Below are 17,461 nucleotides of genomic sequence, written 5' to 3' on the forward strand. Positions count from 1 at the left end.
AACCAGAGCCTGGGCGCACCCTTGAGCTTTATTTATTTATCGGGGCGAGGGGACAAACAACAGCGCCACCGTCCCCCAAAAGGCCACCTCAGCGTCCCCAAAAAGGACCGGGGGACCCCAGGCCACCCCATAGGTGACACCGCTGTCCCCAAGGTCACCGGGAGGCTACGGCTGCCCCGCCACCTCCCCGGGAAGCATCCGTGCCAGCCTCCGCAGCCCCTCCTCGTCCTGGGTCACCGTCCCCAAGGCCACCGCGGCCGTCCCCAAGGCGCGGGTGGTGGCGGGGAAGCCGCGGGCCTCCTGCAGGTCGTCCTCCAGTGCTCCCAGTAGCTGCTGCAACTGGTTGGCCACCTCCTCCAGCGTCCTCAGGGCCACCTGGATGGCATCGGGGCTGGTGGCGGCGTGGGCCAGGTGGTGGTAGCGGGCGACCTGGTGATGCTGCTGCTCCAAGGCGGTGGCCAGGTGGTGGCCGGAGCGCTCGGTGGCCCAGGTGGCCACCTGGCACAGCAGCAGGACGGTGGCCAGGCAGGGGACGAGGTGGCCCTCCTGCGTCACCCCCAGCGCCTCCCGCACCGCGTCGAAGGACACTGCGGGGACAAGGAGGGACGGGGGTGGCACACGGTGGCCCCTGGTGGCGTTCCCGGGGTCCCCATCCCCGAATTGGGGCCCCTGGACCCCCTCCCAGTGCCCCCCAGTTCCCTCCCAGTGTCCCCAGCCTGTCCTGGGGTCCCCTGGACCCCCTCCCAGTGCCCCCCAGTCCCCTCCCAGTGCCCCCATCCCCTCCCCAGTGTCCTCTTCCCAGTGTCCCTGTCCCCTCCCGGTGCCCCCATCCTGTCCCAGTGTCCCTATACCCTCCCAGTATCCCCTTCCCCGTGTCCCCATTCCCTCCCAGTGTCCCTTGATCCCCTCCCTATGTCCCCTGGTCCCCCTCCCAGTGCCCCCATCCCCTCCCAGTATCCTCTTCCCAGTGTCCCTGTCCCCTTGCGGTGTCCCCATCCTGTCCCAGTGCCCCCACCCCCCTCCCAGTATCCTCTTCCCAGTGTCCCCATCCCCTCCCAGTACCCTCTGGTTCACTCCCAGTGCCCCCAGTCCCCCTCCCAGTGCCCCCATCCCCTCCCCAGTGTCCCTTGATCCCCTCCCAGTACCCCCTGGTCCCCTTCCCAGTACCCTCTGGTTCCCTCCCAGTGTCCCCTGTCCCCTCCCACTGGCCCCTGGGCCCCTCCCCAGTGTCCCCTGATCCCCTCCCAGTACCCCCTGCTCCCCTTCCCAGTACCCCCATCCCCTCCCCAGTATCCTCTTCCCAGTGTCCCCGGTCCATACTGGGAGCACAGGAGAGTCTACACTGGTCTATACTGGAACTCTCTACTGCTTCCTACTGGTCTATAGCGGTTCTTACTGGTCTGTAGGGCTCCTTGCTGGTCTAAACTGGTCAGGGCAGGATAAAACCTAATGGTTCTTACTGGACTGTACTGGTCCTTACTGGTTTACAACAGTTCTCCTTAACCTCTAGTAGTGTATACTGGTCTAAACTGGTCTGCAGGGCACCCGTACTGGTCCGTAATAGAAAAAGGGGAAGAGCCTACTGGTTTGCAGGATTCCTTACTGGTCAGAACTGGTGCCTACTGGGCCATAGCACTCTCCACCAGCACCAGTGAACCAAATGGACCTGAAGGACTCCCTACCAGTCCTTTACTGGTTTGTACTGGTTCCTATCAGTCCTTACTGCTTTTTTACTGGCCTCTACTGGCTCTTACCAGCCTCCACCAGTTTTTACTGGTTTCTACCACTTCTTACTGGCTCTTACTGGTTCCTATCAGTTCCTTACTGGTTCCTACCAGTTCCTACTGCTTTTTTACTGGCCTCTACCGTTTTTTACTGGTTTCTACGACTTCTTACTGGTTCCTACCAGTTCCTCACTGGCTTTTACTGCTTTGTAACTGGCCTCTACTGGTTTTTACGAGCCTCTACTGTTTTTTACTGGTTCCTTACTGGCTTTTACTGCTTTTTTACTGGCCTCTACTGGATTTTACGAGCCTCTATTGTTTTGTACTGGTTCCTTACTGGTTCCTACTGCTTTTTTACTGACCTCTACCAGCTTTTACTGCTTTTTTACTGGCCTCTACTGGTTTTTACTAGCCTCTACTATTTCTTACTGGTTTCTACCAGTTCCTTACTGGCTTTTACTGCTTTTTTACTGGCCTCTACTGGCTTTTACTGCTTTTTTACTGGTTCCTTACTGGCTTTTACTGCTTTTTTACTGGCCTCTACCGGCTTTTACTGGCCTCTACTGGATTTTATGAGCCTCTACCGTTTTTTATTGGTTTCTACGACTTCTTACTGGTTTCTACCAGTTTCTTACTGGTTTATACTACTTTTTTACTGGCCTTTACTGGATCTTACTGGCCTCTACCGTTTTTTACTGGTTCCTTACTGGCCTCTACCGTTTTTTACTGGTTCCTTACTGGCCTCTCCCGTTTCTTACTGGTTCCTTACTGGCCTCTCCCGTTTCTTACTGGTTTCCACCACTTCCTACTGGCTCCTCCCGGCCCGTACTCACGCAGGGGGGTGCAGAGGAGCAGCAGCCCCAGGGCGACGTTCCGCAGCACCACCAGCAGCTTCTTCTGCCGCTGGTTCCGCTTCTGCTCCCGCTCCAGCTCCTGGACTCTGGCGTTGGCGAAGGTCTCCATGACCTTGTAGATGCGCCTGGCCCCCACCCCGGGTTCCTCCACCGCCCTGGCGTTGAGCGCGGCCGTCAGCGCCTCGTTCAGCCTCTTCAGGACCCCCTCGGCCTCCGCCGCCGCCTCCTCGGCCTCCACCTGTGCCTCCGGCATCTTCTCCGGTTTGCCCAGCGCGTTGGCCAGCCCCACCAGCGCCTCCAGCCCCCGCGAGGTGGCCGTCGAGGCCGCGGCCAGCACCGAGGGCAGCTGAGGGGACGCCATCCTGGGGGGGGGGGACACAAAGGGTTAGCGAGGGGGCATCTTGGGGACACGGCTGTCCGGTTGGGGACATCTCCTTGGGGACACTCTATCCATTTGGGGACATCAGCATCAAGATAAGGACACCTTGGGGACACTCTGTCCAGTTGGGGACACCTCCTTGGGGACCTCGGGGTCCATTTGGGGACACCTCCATGGGGACACCTCCATGGGGACATCAGTGTCAAGATAAGGACACCTTGGGGACACTCTGTCCAGCTGGGGACACCTCCTTGGGGACCTCGGGGTCCATTTGGGGACACCTCCTTGGGGACACCTCCTTGGGGACCTCGGGGTCCAGGTGGAGATATCTGGGGACACTCTATCCAGCTGGGGACACCTCCTTGGGGACACCTCCATGGGGACATCAGCGTCAAGATAAGGACACCTTGGGGACACTCTGTCCAGCTGGGGACACCTCCTTGGGGACCTTGGGGTCCATTTGGGGACACCTCCTTGGGGACACCTCCTTGGGGACGTCAGCATCCAGATAAGGACACCCTGGGGACACTAGGTCCAGCTGGGGACACCGCCCTGAGGACATCAGCATCCAGGTGGGGATATTTGGGGACACTCTATCCATTTGGGGACATCTCCTTGGGGACCTCAGTGTCCAGATAAGGACACCTTGGGGACACATCTGTCCAGTTGGGGACACCGCCCCACGGACCCCAGTGTCCACGTGGGGACATCTCCTTAGGGACCTTAGGGTCCAGGCGAAGACACCTCCTTGGGGACAGCTTCTTAGGGACCTCGGGGTCCATTTGGGGACACCTCCTTGGGGACACCTTCTTGGGGACCCCAGCGTCCACACAGGGACACCTTGGGGACACTTCTGTCCAGTTGGGGACACCTCTTTCAGGACCTGAGTATCCATGTGGGGCCACCTCCTTGGGGACATCTCCTTGGGGCCACCTCCTTGGGTCCCCATGTGCCCCAAAAGGGACAACCCCAGAGAAGTGCCCCGAGTGTCCCCGAGGCCCCCAGCACCCCCGAAGGGCCACGTCCATGGGGGTGACACCGAAGTCCCCGTGGCCACGTCCCCACCCGGACACTCGGTGACAATGCCACCACCCCGTGGACCGCGGAGGGGACACCCCCAAGAGCAGGAACCCAGTGTCCCCGTGTGGGGTCACCCCCCAGGGGGGTCCCCGACCCCCAATGTCCCCACGGTGCCCAGCGGTGTCCCCACGAGTGCCACCAACGCGCTGGCACCCGCACGGGTCCCCGCGGTGTCCCCGCGGTGTCCCCGCTCGCAGGAAGTCGCCGACTTCCCCTTCCCGCGGCGCCGCCAGCACCGGGGGCCACCCCCCCACTTTGGGGTCCCCCCCTCAAGGGTCCCCAAGTGTCCCCTGGCACCCACCTGTGCCCTTGGCAACGTCCCCAAGCGGGCGGTGGCACCCCTGGCGCTGCCTTGTCACCTTCCTGGCCACGTAGCCACGTCACGTGGGGGACAGGGGCAGGACTTTGTCCCCCCCCTGCACCCACACACGCCCCCCAGGACCCCACTTGCCCCCCATCTGCCCCACTGACCCCCCCCGGCCCTAATTTGCCCCCCAGGGCCCTGCTGATGCCCCCAGGGCCCCCCAGTTGCCCCCCAGGGCCCTCGTCCCCACCCCAGCCGCGCCCGGTGAGTGCTGATTGGCTGTCGGTGCTGTCAATCTGCCCCAGCGGGGCCTCCCATTGGCTGGTGCGGAGATGGGACCTGTGGGTCCCACTGGGGACACCCCCGGGACCCGATGGGGACACATTGGGGAACCCCATTAGGACATGGTGGGGACACGGGGGCACGCTGGGACACGCTGGGGACACTTGGGGACACTTGGGGACATGCAGGGGATGCTTGGGGGCACTTGGGGACACATTCAGGGGACGCTGGGGACACTGGGGGGATGCTTGGGGACACTAGGGACACATTCAGGACACACCGGGGACATCTGGGGAAGCTTGGGGACACTTGGGGACATGTTCAGGACACTAGGGGGATGCTTGGGGATGCTTGGGGACACATTCAGGGCACACTGGGGACAACAGGGGACACGTTCAGGGGATACTGGAGACACTTGGGGACACGGGGGATGCTTGGGGACATGTTCAGGACACACCGGGGACATTTGGGGACATGCAGGGGAAGCTTGGGGACACGTTCAGGACACAAGGGGGATGCTTGGGGACACATTCAGGACACACCAGGGACATTTGGGGACACTCGGGGATGCTTGGGGACACTAGGGACACATTCAGGGGACACTGGGGACATCTGGGGACACTTGGGGACATGTTCAGGGGACACTGGGGACACTAGGGACACGTTCAGGACACAGGGGTGACACTTGGGGACACCATCAGGACACACTAAAGACACTTGGGGACAAAACAAGATCCCTACTGGTCTAAACTGGTCCATACTGGCCAGAGGAGCCCATACCTTCCCCTGTCCATCCATAGGGTTTACCCCCGCTCCTACTGGTTCTTACTGGTCTGCGGGGTCTTCTACTGGTGCTACAGCTCCTTACTGGTCCCTACTGGTTCTTACTGGTTTTAACTGGGCCATACTGGTCTGTACTCACCTGGAGGGACGCAGAGGTGGCCCCAACGCTGCTCAGGCCTCAGCTTGTGGGTGTCCCCGATGTCACCGGTGTCCCCAACGTCCCCATCGCTGCCACCAGGGCCACCCTGTGGGATTGGGAGGGGTCCCAGTGGGATCAGGGGGGGTCCCAGTGGGATCGGGGGGGGTCCCAGTGGGGAGCGCTCCTTGGGGACCCAGGGGGGGACCCCAAACCCCCCCCAGGGGCTCCCCAGCACCCACCTGTGTCCCCGGCGCTGTCCCCATGGTGGTGGCACCCACAGCTCCGCGCCGGCACCTGGGCAGGGGGCTGAGTCACGGGGGGGGGGTCGGGTACTGCCCCCCCCGGCCCCATTTACACCCCCTGACCCCGTTACACCCCCACACCCCAGTTACAACCCCCCCCCCGGACCCCGATTCCCTCCCAGGACCCCCGTTTCACCCCCCAAAGCCCCCATTTCACCCCCCAGACTCCTATTTGACCCCTTCAGACACCCCATTTCCCCCCCCCCAGAGACCCCATTTCCCCCCCTAAATCCCCACTTACCCTCTCAAGCCCCCATTTGCCCCTATTTACCCCCCCCAGACCACCCATTTCTCCCCCTTGAACCCCCATTTACCCCCCAGGGCCTCATTTAGCCCCCCAGAACCCCCTTTTACCCCACATTTCCCCCCCAGGCTCCTCATTTAACCCCCCCGAAAACCCCTTTAACCCTCTCAGACCCCCCATTTACCCCCTCAGGCCCCCACTTACACCCTCAAACCCTTTTACCCCCCCCCCCCAGCCCCCTTTTACCCCCCATTTGCCCCTATTTACCCCCTCAGATCTCCATTTACCCCCCTCAGGTCCCCATTTACCCCCTCAGGCCCTCATTACTTCCCCTGGACCGCCATTTAACCCCGATTTGCCCCTATTTACCCCCTTTAGACCCCCATTTATCCCCCCCGAGCCCCATTTACCCCCCAATCCCCCCCCCCTTTACCCTCCTCAGGCCCCAAGTTTCCCCCCAGACACCCCATTTCCCCCCCAGACCCTCATTTCCTTCCCCAGAGCGCCCTTTTATCCCCCCTCAGGCACCCCATTTCCCCCCCCGGACCCCATTACCCCCCACCAAAGACCCCTTTTACCCCCCTTAAATTCCCATTTCTCCCCCACAGGCCCCCATTTACCCCCCTCAGACCCCCTTTTATCTCCCATTTGCCTCCAGTTACCCCCCTTAGACCCCCATTTACCCCCCTATAGTCCCCTTTTACCTCCCTCAGGACCCATCTACCCCCCCCAGGGCCCCTTTTATCCTACTCAGACCCCCAGTTACCCATATTTTCCCCCCCTCAGACCCCCAGTTACTCCCTCAGGACCCTATTTATCCCCCCCCAACTCTTTTACTCCCCTCAGACCCCCATTTACCCCCCCCAGACCTCGATTAACCCCCCATTTGCCCCTATTTACCCCCTCAGACCCCCATTAACACCCCCAGACCCTCATTTGCCCCTATTTACCCCTCTCAGACCCCCATTTACACCCTCAAAATCCCCCTTTACCCCCCTCAGGCCCCCATTTACCCCCCTCACACCCCCTTTTACCTCCCACTTGCCCCCAGTTACCCCCCTTAGACCCCCATTTACCCCCCCAGGGCCTCATTTACCCCCCTAAAGTCCCCTCTTACCTCCCTCAGGACCCATCTACCCCCTCCAGGGCCCCTTTTATCCTACTCAGACCCCCAAGTTACCCTTATTTTCCCCTCTCAGACCTCCTTTTACTCACCTCAGACCTCGATTAACCCCCCATTTGCCCCTACTTACCCCCTCAGACCCCCCATTTACCCCTATGTACCCCCCTCAGACCCCCATTAACTCCACCAGACCCTCATTTACCCCCCGTTTGCCCCCATTTACCCCTCTCAGACCCCATTTACACCCTCAAAATCCCCCTTTACCTCCCTCATGTTCCCATTCACCCCCCTCAGGTCCCCATTACTCCCTCTGGACCCCCATTTTCCCCTATTTACCCCCCTTAGACCTCCATTCCCCCCCAAAAACCCCTCTTTACCCTCCTCAGGCCCCAAGTTTCCCCCCCAGACCCCCCTGTTTCTCCCCCAGACCCCATTTCCCTCCCCAGAGCCCTCTTTTACCCCCCTCAGGCACCTCATTTCCCCCCTCCCCGACCCCCATTTCCCCCCCAGGGCCTCATTAACCCCCCAAAGACCCTTTTACCCTCCTTAAATTCCCATTTCTCTCCCTCAGGCCCCCATTTACCCCCCTCACACCCCCTTTTACCTCCCATTTGCCCCCAGTTACCCCCCTTAGACCCCCATTTACCCCCCCCGAGGGCCTCATTTACCCCCCTAAAGTCCCCTTTTACCTCCCTCAGGACCCATCTACCCCCTCCAGGGCCCCTTTTATCCTACTCAGACCCCCAGTTACCCTTATTTCCCCCCCTCAGACCCCCAGTTACGCCCTCAGGACCCTATTTACCCCACCCAGACTCCCTTTTACTCCTCTCAGACCCCCATTTACCCTTATTTACCCCCCAGGGCCCCTATTTACCCCCCAAGGGCCCCTATTTACGCCCCTCAGACCCCCAGTTACTCCCTCAGGACCCCATTTACCCCCCCCAGACTCCCTTTTACTCCCCTCAGACCCCCATTTACCCCTGTTTATCCCCCCAGACCCCCATTTACCCTCCATTTGCCCCTATTTACAAACCCCCGACCCCTATTTACCCTACCCAGGCCCCTATTTATCCCCCTCAGACCCCCAGTTACTCCCTCAGGACCCCATTTTTCCCCCCCCCAAGACTCCCTTTTACGCCCTCAGACCCCCATTTACCCCTATTTATCCACCAGGGCCCCCATTTACCCCACCCAGGCCCCTATTTATCCCCCCCAAACTCCCTTTTACTCCCCTAAGACCCCCATTTATCCCTATTTACGCCACTAGGCCCCCATTTACCCCTATTTGCCACCCCAAACCCGTATTTACTCCCCCCCGACTCCCTTTTACTCCCCTCAGACCCCCCATTTACCCCTATTTATCCCCCCAGGCCCCCATTTACCCCTCAATTGCCACTATTTATCCCCCCCAATTACCACTATTTATCCTCCATGGCCCCCATTTACCCCCCTAGGCCCCTATTTACCCCCCTCAGACCCCCTGTTTACCCCCTTTTACCACCATTTACCCCCCTCAGGTCCCCTTTTAGCCCTCTATAGTCCCCATTTACCCCCCAATTGCCCCCCTCAGGTCCCCTTTTACCCCCCTACGGCCCCCATTTACCCCCATTTATCCCCCTCAGGTCCCCTTTTAGCCCCCTATTTGCCCTCATTTACCCCCCCGACACCCTTTAACCCCCCCATTGCCCCCATTTACCCCCCAGGGCCCCCATTTGCCCCCCAGGGCCCCCATTTACCCCCCTCAGACTCCTTGTTTACCCCCTTTTACCACCATTTACCCTCCTCAGGTCCCCTTTTACCCCCCTCAGGTCCCTTTTTACCCCAATTTACCCCCTATTTGCCCCCATTTTCCCCCTATTTGCCCCCATTTACCCCCTATTTGCCCCCATTTTCCCCCCTTTTACCCCCCCCTTTACCCCCAGCACCGCCATTTTCCCCCTCAGCGCCACGTTCACGCCGGCTCCGCCCCTCGAGCTCTGATTGGCCCCCGCCCGTGCCAATCCCAGCGGGCGCTGCCGATTGGCCGGCTGGGAGGCCGGGCCTCCGCCCCGCCTCTCTGCCTCTCATTGGCTGCCTCTTTCCCGCCGACGGGGCTGGGGGCGGGCACTTTCTGCCGTTCCGCGCGCTGATTGGCTGCGCCGCCAGGAGCGGGAGAGAGGCGGTGGGGGCGCGTTCCCGGCGTGCAGTGCGCGGCTGGGGGGGTACTGGGGTGTACTGGGAGGTACTGGGAAGCACTGGGAAGCACTGGGAGCCTCCGAGGGGGGAACTGGGAGCTACTGGGGGCGTGGGGAGCGGTTACTGGGAGTTACTGGGAGCGAGTGAGGGGATACTGGGAGGTACTGGGTGATACTGGGAGCCAATGGGGGATACTGTGAGTCACTGGGGGATACTGGGAGGCACTGGGAGCCTCTGAGGGGGGAACTGGGAGCCACTGGGAACCAGTGGGGGCATGGGGAGCAGTTACTGGGAGTTATTGGGAGAGAGCGGGGGGATACTGGGAGTCACTGGGGGATATTGGGAGGTACTGGGAGCCTCTGAGGCGGGAACTGGGAGCCACTGGGAGGCAGTGGGGGCATGGGGAGTGGTTACTGGGAGTTACTGGGAGAGAGTGAGGCGATACTGGGAGTCACTGGGAATACTGGGAGGCACTGGGAGCCTCTGAGGGGGGAACCGGGAGCCACTGGGAGGCAGTGGGGCCGTGGGGAGCGGTTACGGGAAGGTACAGGGCGATACTGGAAGGTACTGGGTGGTACTGGGAGCCGTTTGGTGGGGAACTGGGGGCCACTGGGAGGTACTGGGAGCCTTTGGGGGTGGTTACTGGGAGTTACTGGGAGTGAGTGAGGGGATACTGGGAGGTACTGGGAGTGTGTGTGGGAATGCTGGTAGGTACTGGGGGATACTGGGAGGCAGTGGGAGCGTGGGGGGCAGTTACTGGGAGCCACTGGGGGTACTGGGAGCTATGGGAGAGGGATATGAGGAGCCACTGGGAGTTACTGGGAGTTACTGGGAGCTACTGGGGCTGGGTACTGGGACTGTGCAGGGGCGAGCAGGCCTGAGCTGGGGGAACTGGGACTTACTGGGAGTGTCGCCCCCCAGCAGGTGCCATGGCTGAGGGTCCCCCGGAGCCGCCAGGTACTGGGTGTACTGGTGGGTACTGGGAGGTACTGGTGGGTGCTGGGAGGTACTGGTGGGTACTGGTGAGCACTGGTCGCGTGGTGCCACCCCCTGTCCCCCCCCAGGTCTGTGGGGCCTCGTCCCCCCGTCACACTTCGTGCTCCGCCCCCCTGGCCCCAGTACCAGGTAAGTCCTCCCAGTAACCTCCCAGTTCTCCCAGTAACCTCCCAGTAATCACCCAGTTTCTCCCCAGGGTTTCCAGTAGCCCCCAGTGCTCTCCACAGCCCCTTCCCAGTATCACTCCAGTATCACCAGTTGCCCCCCCAGGCTCTGTTCTTAACGTGCTTTCGCGGTCCCAGTAGCTCCCAGTGCTCCCAGTAACCTGGCTCCTCTCCCAGTAAGCACTGACACCATCACCCAGTTCTCCCAGTAGCTCCCACTGCTCCCAGTAACCTCCCAGTGCTCCCAGTAAGCCCCAGAGCCTGGCCCTGAGTCCCTTCAGCAGGTCCCTGGAGGCGGAGCTTGAGGCGGAGAGGAGGCGGAGCCAAACCCTGGGGGCGGAGCTTGAGGCTGAGAAGAGGCGTGGCCAAGCCCTGGGGGCAGAGCTTGATGCTGAGAGGAGGCGGAGCCAGGCTTTGGAGGCGGAGCTTGAAGCCGAGAGGAGGCGGAGCCAAGCCCTGGGGGCGGAGCTTGAAGCTGAGAAGAGGCGGAGCCAGAGCCTGGAGGCGGAGCTTGGAGCAGAAAGGGGGCGGGGCCAGGCAGAGGGGGCGGGGCCTGGCCAGGAGCCACCTGCGGGGGAGGTGAGTTGGGGGGGGGGCGCCCCCTGCTGGTGGCCCTGTCCCCACAATGTCCCCGTGTCCCCCCGCCCCCTGGCGGCCCCGCAGTGTCCCCATGTCCCCCCCATGTCCCCCCCATGTCCCCCCACCCCCGTGGGGTCCCCACAATGTCCCCATGTCCCCCATCCCCATGATGTCCCCATGGTGTCCCCGCGGTGTCCCCACAATGTCCCTGTGTCCCCCCGCCCCCGTGGTGTCCCCACAATGTCCCCCTGTCCCCCCCGTGTCCCCCCATCCCCATGGTGTCCCCACGGTGTCCCCACCATGTCCCCATGCCCAGTGTCCCCAGGATGTCCCCACAGTGTCCCTATATCTGATGTCCCCATGTCCCCACAGTGTCCCTGCCATGTCCCCATACCCAGTGTCCCCAGGATGTCCCCACAATGTCCCCAATACGTCCCCCCATCCACATGGTGTCCCCACGGTCTCTCCACCATGTCCCCATACCCGTGTCCCCAGAACGTCCCCACAATGTCCCCATATCCCCCCCCGTGTCCCCCCATCCCCATGGTGTCGCCACGGTGTCCCCACCATATCCCCATACCTAGTGTCCCCAGGATGTCCCCACAATGTCCCCATGTCCCCCTATCCCTGTGGTGTCCCCACAATATCCCCCAGTCCTCACGGTGTCCCCACCGTGTCACCATACCCCTGTCCCCAGGACGTCCCCACAATGTCCCCCTGTCCCCCCCTGTGTCCCCCCATCCCCATGATGTCCCCACAATGTCCCCAAAATGTCCCCAGCGTGTCCCCATTCCTAGTATCCCCAGGACGTCCCCACAATATCCCCCATGTCCCCACAGTGTCCCTGCCATGTCCCCATACCCAGTGTCCCCACAATGTCCCCACAATGTCCCCATGCCCAGTGTCCCCATGGTGTCCCCACAATGTCCCCCTGTCCCCCCCCTGTCCCCCCCAGCAGGCCCCGGAGCTGCTCCAGGCCCGGCTCAGCGCCCTGAGCCACATCCTGGCCCTGCAGGAGCGCGAGCTGGAGCGAGAGGTGGGGGGCTGGGGGGGGGGTTGGGGGGCCGGGGGGGGCTTTGGGGGGCTGGGGGGGGGATTTTGAGGTGCTGGGGGGGCTTTGGGGTGCTTGGGGTGGGGCTTTGGGGTGCTGGGAGGGGGATTTTGAGGTTCTAGGGGGGGCTTTGGGGTGCTGGAGGGGTGCTGGGGGGGGGCTGTGGAGTGCTTTGGGGGGGCTTTGGGGTGGTATGGGGGGGCTTGGGGTGGTGGAGGGGGTCTTTGGGCTGCTGTAGGGTTGCTGGGGGGGGCTTTGGGATGCCGGGGGGGGGGTCTTTGGGGTAGTGTGTGGGGGCTTTGGGGGCTTTTGGGGTGCTGGGGGGTCTTTGGGGTGCTGGAAGGGTGCTGGGGAGGCTCTGGGGGGTGTTGGGGTGGTGCTGGGGGGGCTTTGGGGTGGTGGAGGGGTGCTGGGGGGGCTGTGGAGTGCTTTGGGGGGGCTTTGGGGTGGTATGGGGGGGTCTTTGGGGGCTTTTGGGTTGCTGGGGGGGGGCTGTGGAGTGTCAGAGGGTTGCTGGGGGGGGCTTTGGGGTGGCATGGGGGGGCTTTGGGGGCTTTTGGGGTGCTGGGGGGCGGCTTTGGGGTACGGGCAGGGCTTTGGGGGACTGGGGGTGGCTCTTGGGCATCATGGGGGGGACCTTGGGGTGTCGTGGGGGGGCCTTGGGGTGTTGGGGGCTTCTTTATGCCCCCACCCTGTTCTGGGGGGGGGGGGGCACTTTGGGGTTCCCTCCTGCAAACCGTGGGCACTCCGGGTGCCCCAAACTCCCCCCAAAACCCCCCCAAAACCCCCTTAACCCCCCCCTCACCCCTTTTACCCCCCAGCTGCCCCCCCCCGGGGCTCCTTTGGCCGTGGCCCCCCCCCGGCTGCGGGCGCTGCTGGGGCGCTGGCGCTCCAAGGTCTTCGCCCTCCTGGTGCAGCTGCGGGCGCAGGAGGAGGCTCAGAGGGGGCTGCGGGCGCAGGTGGGTGTCCCCCCGTGTCCCCTGTCCCCCCCCCGGGGGTTGGGGACACCCCCTGACCCCCCCTCTTTTCGCAGGTGGGGGCGCTGGGGGCGGAGGTGGCGGCGGGGAGGCGGCGGGGGGCGAGGCTGGAGCTGAGGCTGCGCGAGAGGGAGGCCGGCGCCGAGCTGCTGCGGAGGGAGGCCGAGGTCAGGGGGGGACACGGGGACACGGGGTGGGGGCGTGGGGACACGGGGAGGGGTGGGGGGACACGGGGAGGGGTGGGGGGGGGAGATACTGGGGGAGGGTGTTGGGGAATGGGGAGCTGGGGGGGGGTTTGGGGGGCGCTGGGGGCGTGTGGGGGGCGCTGGGGGCATGTTGGGGACATTGGGGTGTGTTGGGGACACATGGGGACATCCTTGGGGACACTGGGGTCATGTTGGGGGTGCTTGGGGACACTTGGGGACATGCTTGGGGACACTGGGGATGTGTTGGGGACATTGGGGACATGGTTGGGGGCACTGGGGATGTCTTGGGGACACTTGGGGACATGCTTGGGGACACTGGGGTCATGTTGGGAGTGCTTGGGGATGTGTTGGGGACACTTGGGGACATTCTTGGGGACACTGGGGTCGTGTTGGGGACGTGTTGGGGACACTGGGGACGTGCTTGGGGACATTGGGGTCGTGTTTGGGACGCTGGGGTCATGTTGGGGGTGCTTGGGGACACTTGGGGACATGTTTGGGGGCACTGGGGACGTGTTAGGGACACATGGGGACGTGTTGGGGACACATGGGGACATCATTGGGGACACTGGGGGCATGTTGGGGACACTGGGGACGTGCTTGGGGACACTTGGGGACATGGTTGGGGGCACTGGGGTCATGTTGGGGACACATGGGGATGTGTTGGGGACACTTGGGGACATGTTGGGGACACTGGGGACATCCCAGGGGGCGCCGGGGGGGGGACACACAGCAGGGACCTGCTGGGGACCTGGGGGGTGGTTTGGGGACACCTTGGGGACGCGGTGGCACTGGTCCCAGCGCCTGGCGCAGGAGGTGGCGCAGCAGCGGGGCCGGGCGGAGGCGGCCGAGGAGGCACTGGGGGGACTGGCCCAGGCGGTCGCCAGGTACTGGGAGCACTGGGAGGGACTGGAGGGAAACTGGGAGGGACTGGGAGGGGCTGGGGAACACTGGGTGAATGCTGGGAGGGAACTAAGATGGACTGGGAGGGACTGGAGGGGAACTGGGAGGGATGGGGGAAAACTGGGAGGAAACTGGGAGGGGCTGGGGACCACCTGGGGGCACTGGGAGAGACTGGGAGGGACTGGGGGGAAACTGGGAGGGGCTGGGGACCACTTGATGGCGCTGAGGGGATGCTGGGAGGGAACTGGGAGGGACTGGAGAGGAACTGGGAAGGACAGGGTGGAACTGGGATGGGCTAGGGACCACTGGGGGGGTAACTGGGGTGGACTGGGGGGAACTGGGAGGGGCTGGGGACCACTTGGTGGCACTGGGAGGCACTGGGAGGGACTGGGGGGGGAACCGGGGTGTGCTGGGGACTGCTTGTTGGCACTGGGGGTGGAACTGGGATGAACTGGGAGGGACTGGAGGGGAACTGGGAGGGACGGGGGGGAACTGGGATGGGCTAGGGACCATTGGAGGGGGGAACTGGGGTGGACTGGGGGGAACTGGGAGGGGCTGGGGACCACTGGGGGTACTGGGAGGGACTGGGGGGGGAACTGGGATGAACTGGGAGGGACTGGAGGGGAGCTGGGAGGGACGGGGGGGGGACTGGGATGGGCTAGGCAGCACTGGGGGGGTAACTGGGATGGACTGGGAGGCACTGGGGGCGCTGAGCCCTGTCCCTGTCCCTGTCCCCAGGCTGGCGGTGGCGGTGACAGGGCGCGAGGCCGCGGTGACAGCGGCCACCGGGGCCTTGGGTGGCCTCAGCGCCCGCCTGCAGCGCGCGGGGCGGCGGCTGCGGGTCCTGCGGGGTGAGGGGACGGGGACACGGGGACAGGGGATTGGGGACATGGGGACAGCGGGGCGGGGACATGGGGACGGGGGGGGGGTGGGGTTGGGGACAGGGGGGCATGGGGAGGGAGCATGGGGACACGGGGACAAGGGGAGGGGGACAAGTACAAGGATGGGGACAAAGGGACAAGGGGAGGGGACAGGGACATGGGGTGGGGACAAGAATGGGGACATGGGGACAACCAGAAGGGGACAGGGAGGTGGAAGGGTGACAGAGACATGGACTGGGGGCAGGGATATAGGATGGGGACAAGGTTGGGGACATGGGGACAGGGATATGGGGTGGGGACAGGGATATGGGGTGGGGACAAGGCTGGGGACGTGGGGACAACCAGAAGGGGACAGGGATATGGGTTGGGGACAAGGTTGGGGACATAGGGACAACAAGGAGGGGACAAGGATGTGGGTTGGGGACAAGGATGGGGACAACCAGAAGGGGACAGGGACATGGGGACAGGGACGTGGGGAGGTGACAGGGGCATGGGGTGGGGACAAGGATATGGACTGGGGACATGGGGACAAGGACATGGGATGGGGGTGAGGATGGGGACATGGGGACAAGGACACAGGTTGGGGACATGGATGGGGACACAGGGCCACAGGGACACAAGGACGGGACGGGGACATGGCCGTGGTGGTCCCGTGTGGCTCCAGTGTCACCGTCACCCCCCTCGGGTGGCCATCACCCTGCGGGCAGCCAGCGTCACCCTGTCCCTTGTCCCCAGGGCTGGTGGCCCCGCTGGTGGCCCTGGACCGGCTGCGGTGGCAGCAGGAGCCGGCGGGTGACAAGTGAGTGAGGGGCAGGGGGACACCGGGGGGGGGGCCCTGTTTTTGGGGACTCCGAGGGTGACACGGTGGCCCTGTCCCCAGCCTGGTGGCCGAGGTGACAGGAGGAGCCCGTCTGCCTGCGGGGACACCCGAGCTCCGGCGCAGCGGTGAGCGGGGACACTTTGGGGACACTTTTTTGGGGACACTTTGGGGGACCCGGTGTCACCTGAGATGAGTGGCAGCCATGTCCCCTGCCGTGTCCCCGTGGTGGCATGTCCCTGTCCCCACAGGGCTGGACGAGGTGACACGGGATGAGGTGACACGGGACGAGGTGACACAGGGAGGGGACACTGGGGGGGGGCTGGAGATGTGGGGAGGGGACACGGGGTGTGTGGGGTGGGCTTGGGGACAGGGGTGGCTGCTGTCCCCACAGTGTCCCCACAATGACCCCCCTTGTTCCCTGACCAGGCCACCCCCTGTGGGGACAGGACGAGCGTCCCCCCTGGCAGAGGTAGGTCCAGTGTCCCCCATGGTGTCCCCATGTGTCCCCCCACAGTGTCCCCATGTCCCCATCTCCACAGGTGTCCCCATGTGTACCCCCCCCCCCACTCCCAAATGTCCCCAAAAAACGTCCTGCCCCCCCTCCCCCCAGCACCCAAATGTCCCCCGCAGTGTCTTGGTGTCCCCCCCACCCCAGTGTCCCTTCCTGTCCCCCCTAATGTCCCCTTCCCCAGCGGCGCTGGGCTCCCTCGTGACACAGCTGCAGGCCCTGGGTGCCGCCATCCTTGGGGACGATGGGGACATCGGGGACCCCCCTTGAGTGGTGTCCAGGTGAGTGTCTCCCCCCCCCCCCCCATGTTGTCACCTCCCAGGTGACAGTGCCACCCCCAGGCCCTGTCACACGCTGGCTCTTGCTGCCCCCAACGAGTGATTTTATTTGGATTTCACAGGTTTTTTGTCCCTTTTTTGCACCGTTTGGGCTCATTAAAAGCTGTGACGCTGCTGGTGGCCCCGTGTCCTTGTGGGGGTGGCGCTTGGGGACAGGGACAGGAATGTCCCCGTGGTTTAGGGTGGCAAAGCGGGGACGTGGCGGGGAGGTGGCATGTCCCCGAGGGGGACAGGGGGGTCTGGGGGGTCACACTGGTGTCCCCAAGGGGGACAGGAGGGTCTTGGGGGGTACAGGACTGGCCCTGAGGGCGATGAGGGACACGAGGGGACACGGGGGACCCCATGGGGACATCGGGGTCCCCCCAGGGCCTGCAGTAGGCCCCGTTGCCATGGCGACAGCGGGAACATGGCGCCCGTTGCCATGGGGGCATGGGGAACATGGCGCCCGTTGCCATGGCGACGCCGGGAACATGGCGCCCGTTGCCATGGCGACCCAGCCGGGCGCCTCACTGTCCCCACAGCGAACCGGAAACCGGAATCGGACCCCAAAATGGGGACAAATCCCCTCAAAATGGGGCCAACCCCCACCAGATGGGGGCTGGGGCAAAGCAGTCCCTTTGTGCCCCGTGTCACCGTGCCGCAGCCCCACAGC

General features: G+C 63.6%; 2 protein-coding genes and 1 long non-coding RNA gene across 8 annotated transcripts; 1 reads left to right on the forward strand and 2 right to left on the reverse strand.

Moving 5' to 3' along the window:
- Nucleotides 1-16: 16 nt before the first annotated feature.
- On the reverse strand, nt 17-9,175 carry LOC311425271 (uncharacterized protein). Of its 4 annotated transcripts, XM_084500942.1 has the most exons (6): nt 9,131-9,175; nt 5,785-5,839; nt 5,546-5,651; nt 4,339-4,400; nt 2,558-2,940; nt 17-587 (listed from the first exon to the last, which is right to left on the reverse strand). In XM_084500942.1, exons 5-6 carry the CDS (start codon nt 2,937-2,939, stop codon nt 166-168), a joined length of 804 nt encoding a protein of 267 aa, XP_084357068.1. In that variant the 5' UTR covers nt 2,940; nt 4,339-4,400; nt 5,546-5,651; nt 5,785-5,839; nt 9,131-9,175; the 3' UTR covers nt 17-165. The 4 variants fall into 4 exon arrangements, with proteins under 4 accessions (XP_084357068.1, XP_084357070.1, XP_084357071.1 ...); XM_084500944.1 differs by lacking the exon at nt 4,339-4,400; XM_084500945.1 differs by lacking the exons at nt 4,339-4,400; nt 5,546-5,651; nt 5,785-5,839; nt 9,131-9,175 and adding exons at nt 3,093-3,204; nt 3,253-3,913 and having other exon boundaries at nt 2,558-3,009.
- LOC311425272 lies at nt 2,071-2,544 on the reverse strand. 3 transcript variants are annotated; one of them, XR_014686275.1, is made up of 2 exons: nt 2,391-2,544; nt 2,071-2,236 (listed from the first exon to the last, which is right to left on the reverse strand). It is a non-coding gene; the product is annotated as an uncharacterized lncRNA (long non-coding RNA). The 3 variants fall into 3 exon arrangements; XR_014686276.1 differs by having other exon boundaries at nt 2,381-2,544; XR_014686277.1 differs by having other exon boundaries at nt 2,289-2,544.
- Nucleotides 9,176-9,424: 249 nt separating the features above from the next.
- On the forward strand, nt 9,425-16,923 carry CCHCR1 (coiled-coil alpha-helical rod protein 1). The gene is made up of 15 exons (XM_084501291.1): nt 9,425-9,435; nt 10,311-10,346; nt 10,454-10,514; nt 10,834-11,128; nt 12,084-12,164; nt 13,001-13,138; nt 13,213-13,323; nt 14,161-14,246; nt 15,001-15,113; nt 15,879-15,942; nt 16,024-16,088; nt 16,212-16,252; nt 16,390-16,432; nt 16,656-16,752; nt 16,872-16,923. The coding sequence occupies exons 2-14, from the start codon at nt 10,319-10,321 to the stop codon at nt 16,739-16,741; spliced, it is 1,212 nt and encodes a 403-aa protein (XP_084357417.1). The 5' UTR covers nt 9,425-9,435; nt 10,311-10,318; the 3' UTR covers nt 16,742-16,752; nt 16,872-16,923.
- The last annotated feature ends 538 nt before the right edge of the window (nt 16,924-17,461 follow it).

The sequence above is a fragment of the Aythya ferina genome (genome assembly GCF_964211825.1).
Source record: "Aythya ferina genome assembly, chromosome: 30".
NCBI classification, from domain to species: domain Eukaryota; kingdom Metazoa; phylum Chordata; class Aves; order Anseriformes; family Anatidae; genus Aythya; species Aythya ferina.

Excerpts from the sequence above, each read along its gene's own strand:
- LOC311425271 (XM_084500944.1), bottom strand. The coding sequence starts at position 2,939 with ATGGCGTCCCCTCAGCTGCCCTCGGTGCTGGCCGCGGCCTCGACGGCC. Across the intron at positions 588-2,557 it reads GCTCCTCTGCACCCCCCTGC|TGTCCTTCGACGCGGTGCGG; the intron begins GTGAGTACGGGC and ends TTGTCCCCGCAG.
- CCHCR1 (XM_084501291.1), top strand. The coding sequence starts at position 10,319 with ATGGCTGAGGGTCCCCCGGAGCCGCCAG. Across the intron at positions 12,165-13,000 it reads AGCGCGAGCTGGAGCGAGAG|CTGCCCCCCCCCGGGGCTCC; the intron begins GTGGGGGGCTGG and ends TTTACCCCCCAG. Across the intron at positions 13,324-14,160 it reads TGCTGCGGAGGGAGGCCGAG|CGCCTGGCGCAGGAGGTGGC; the intron begins GTCAGGGGGGGA and ends CACTGGTCCCAG.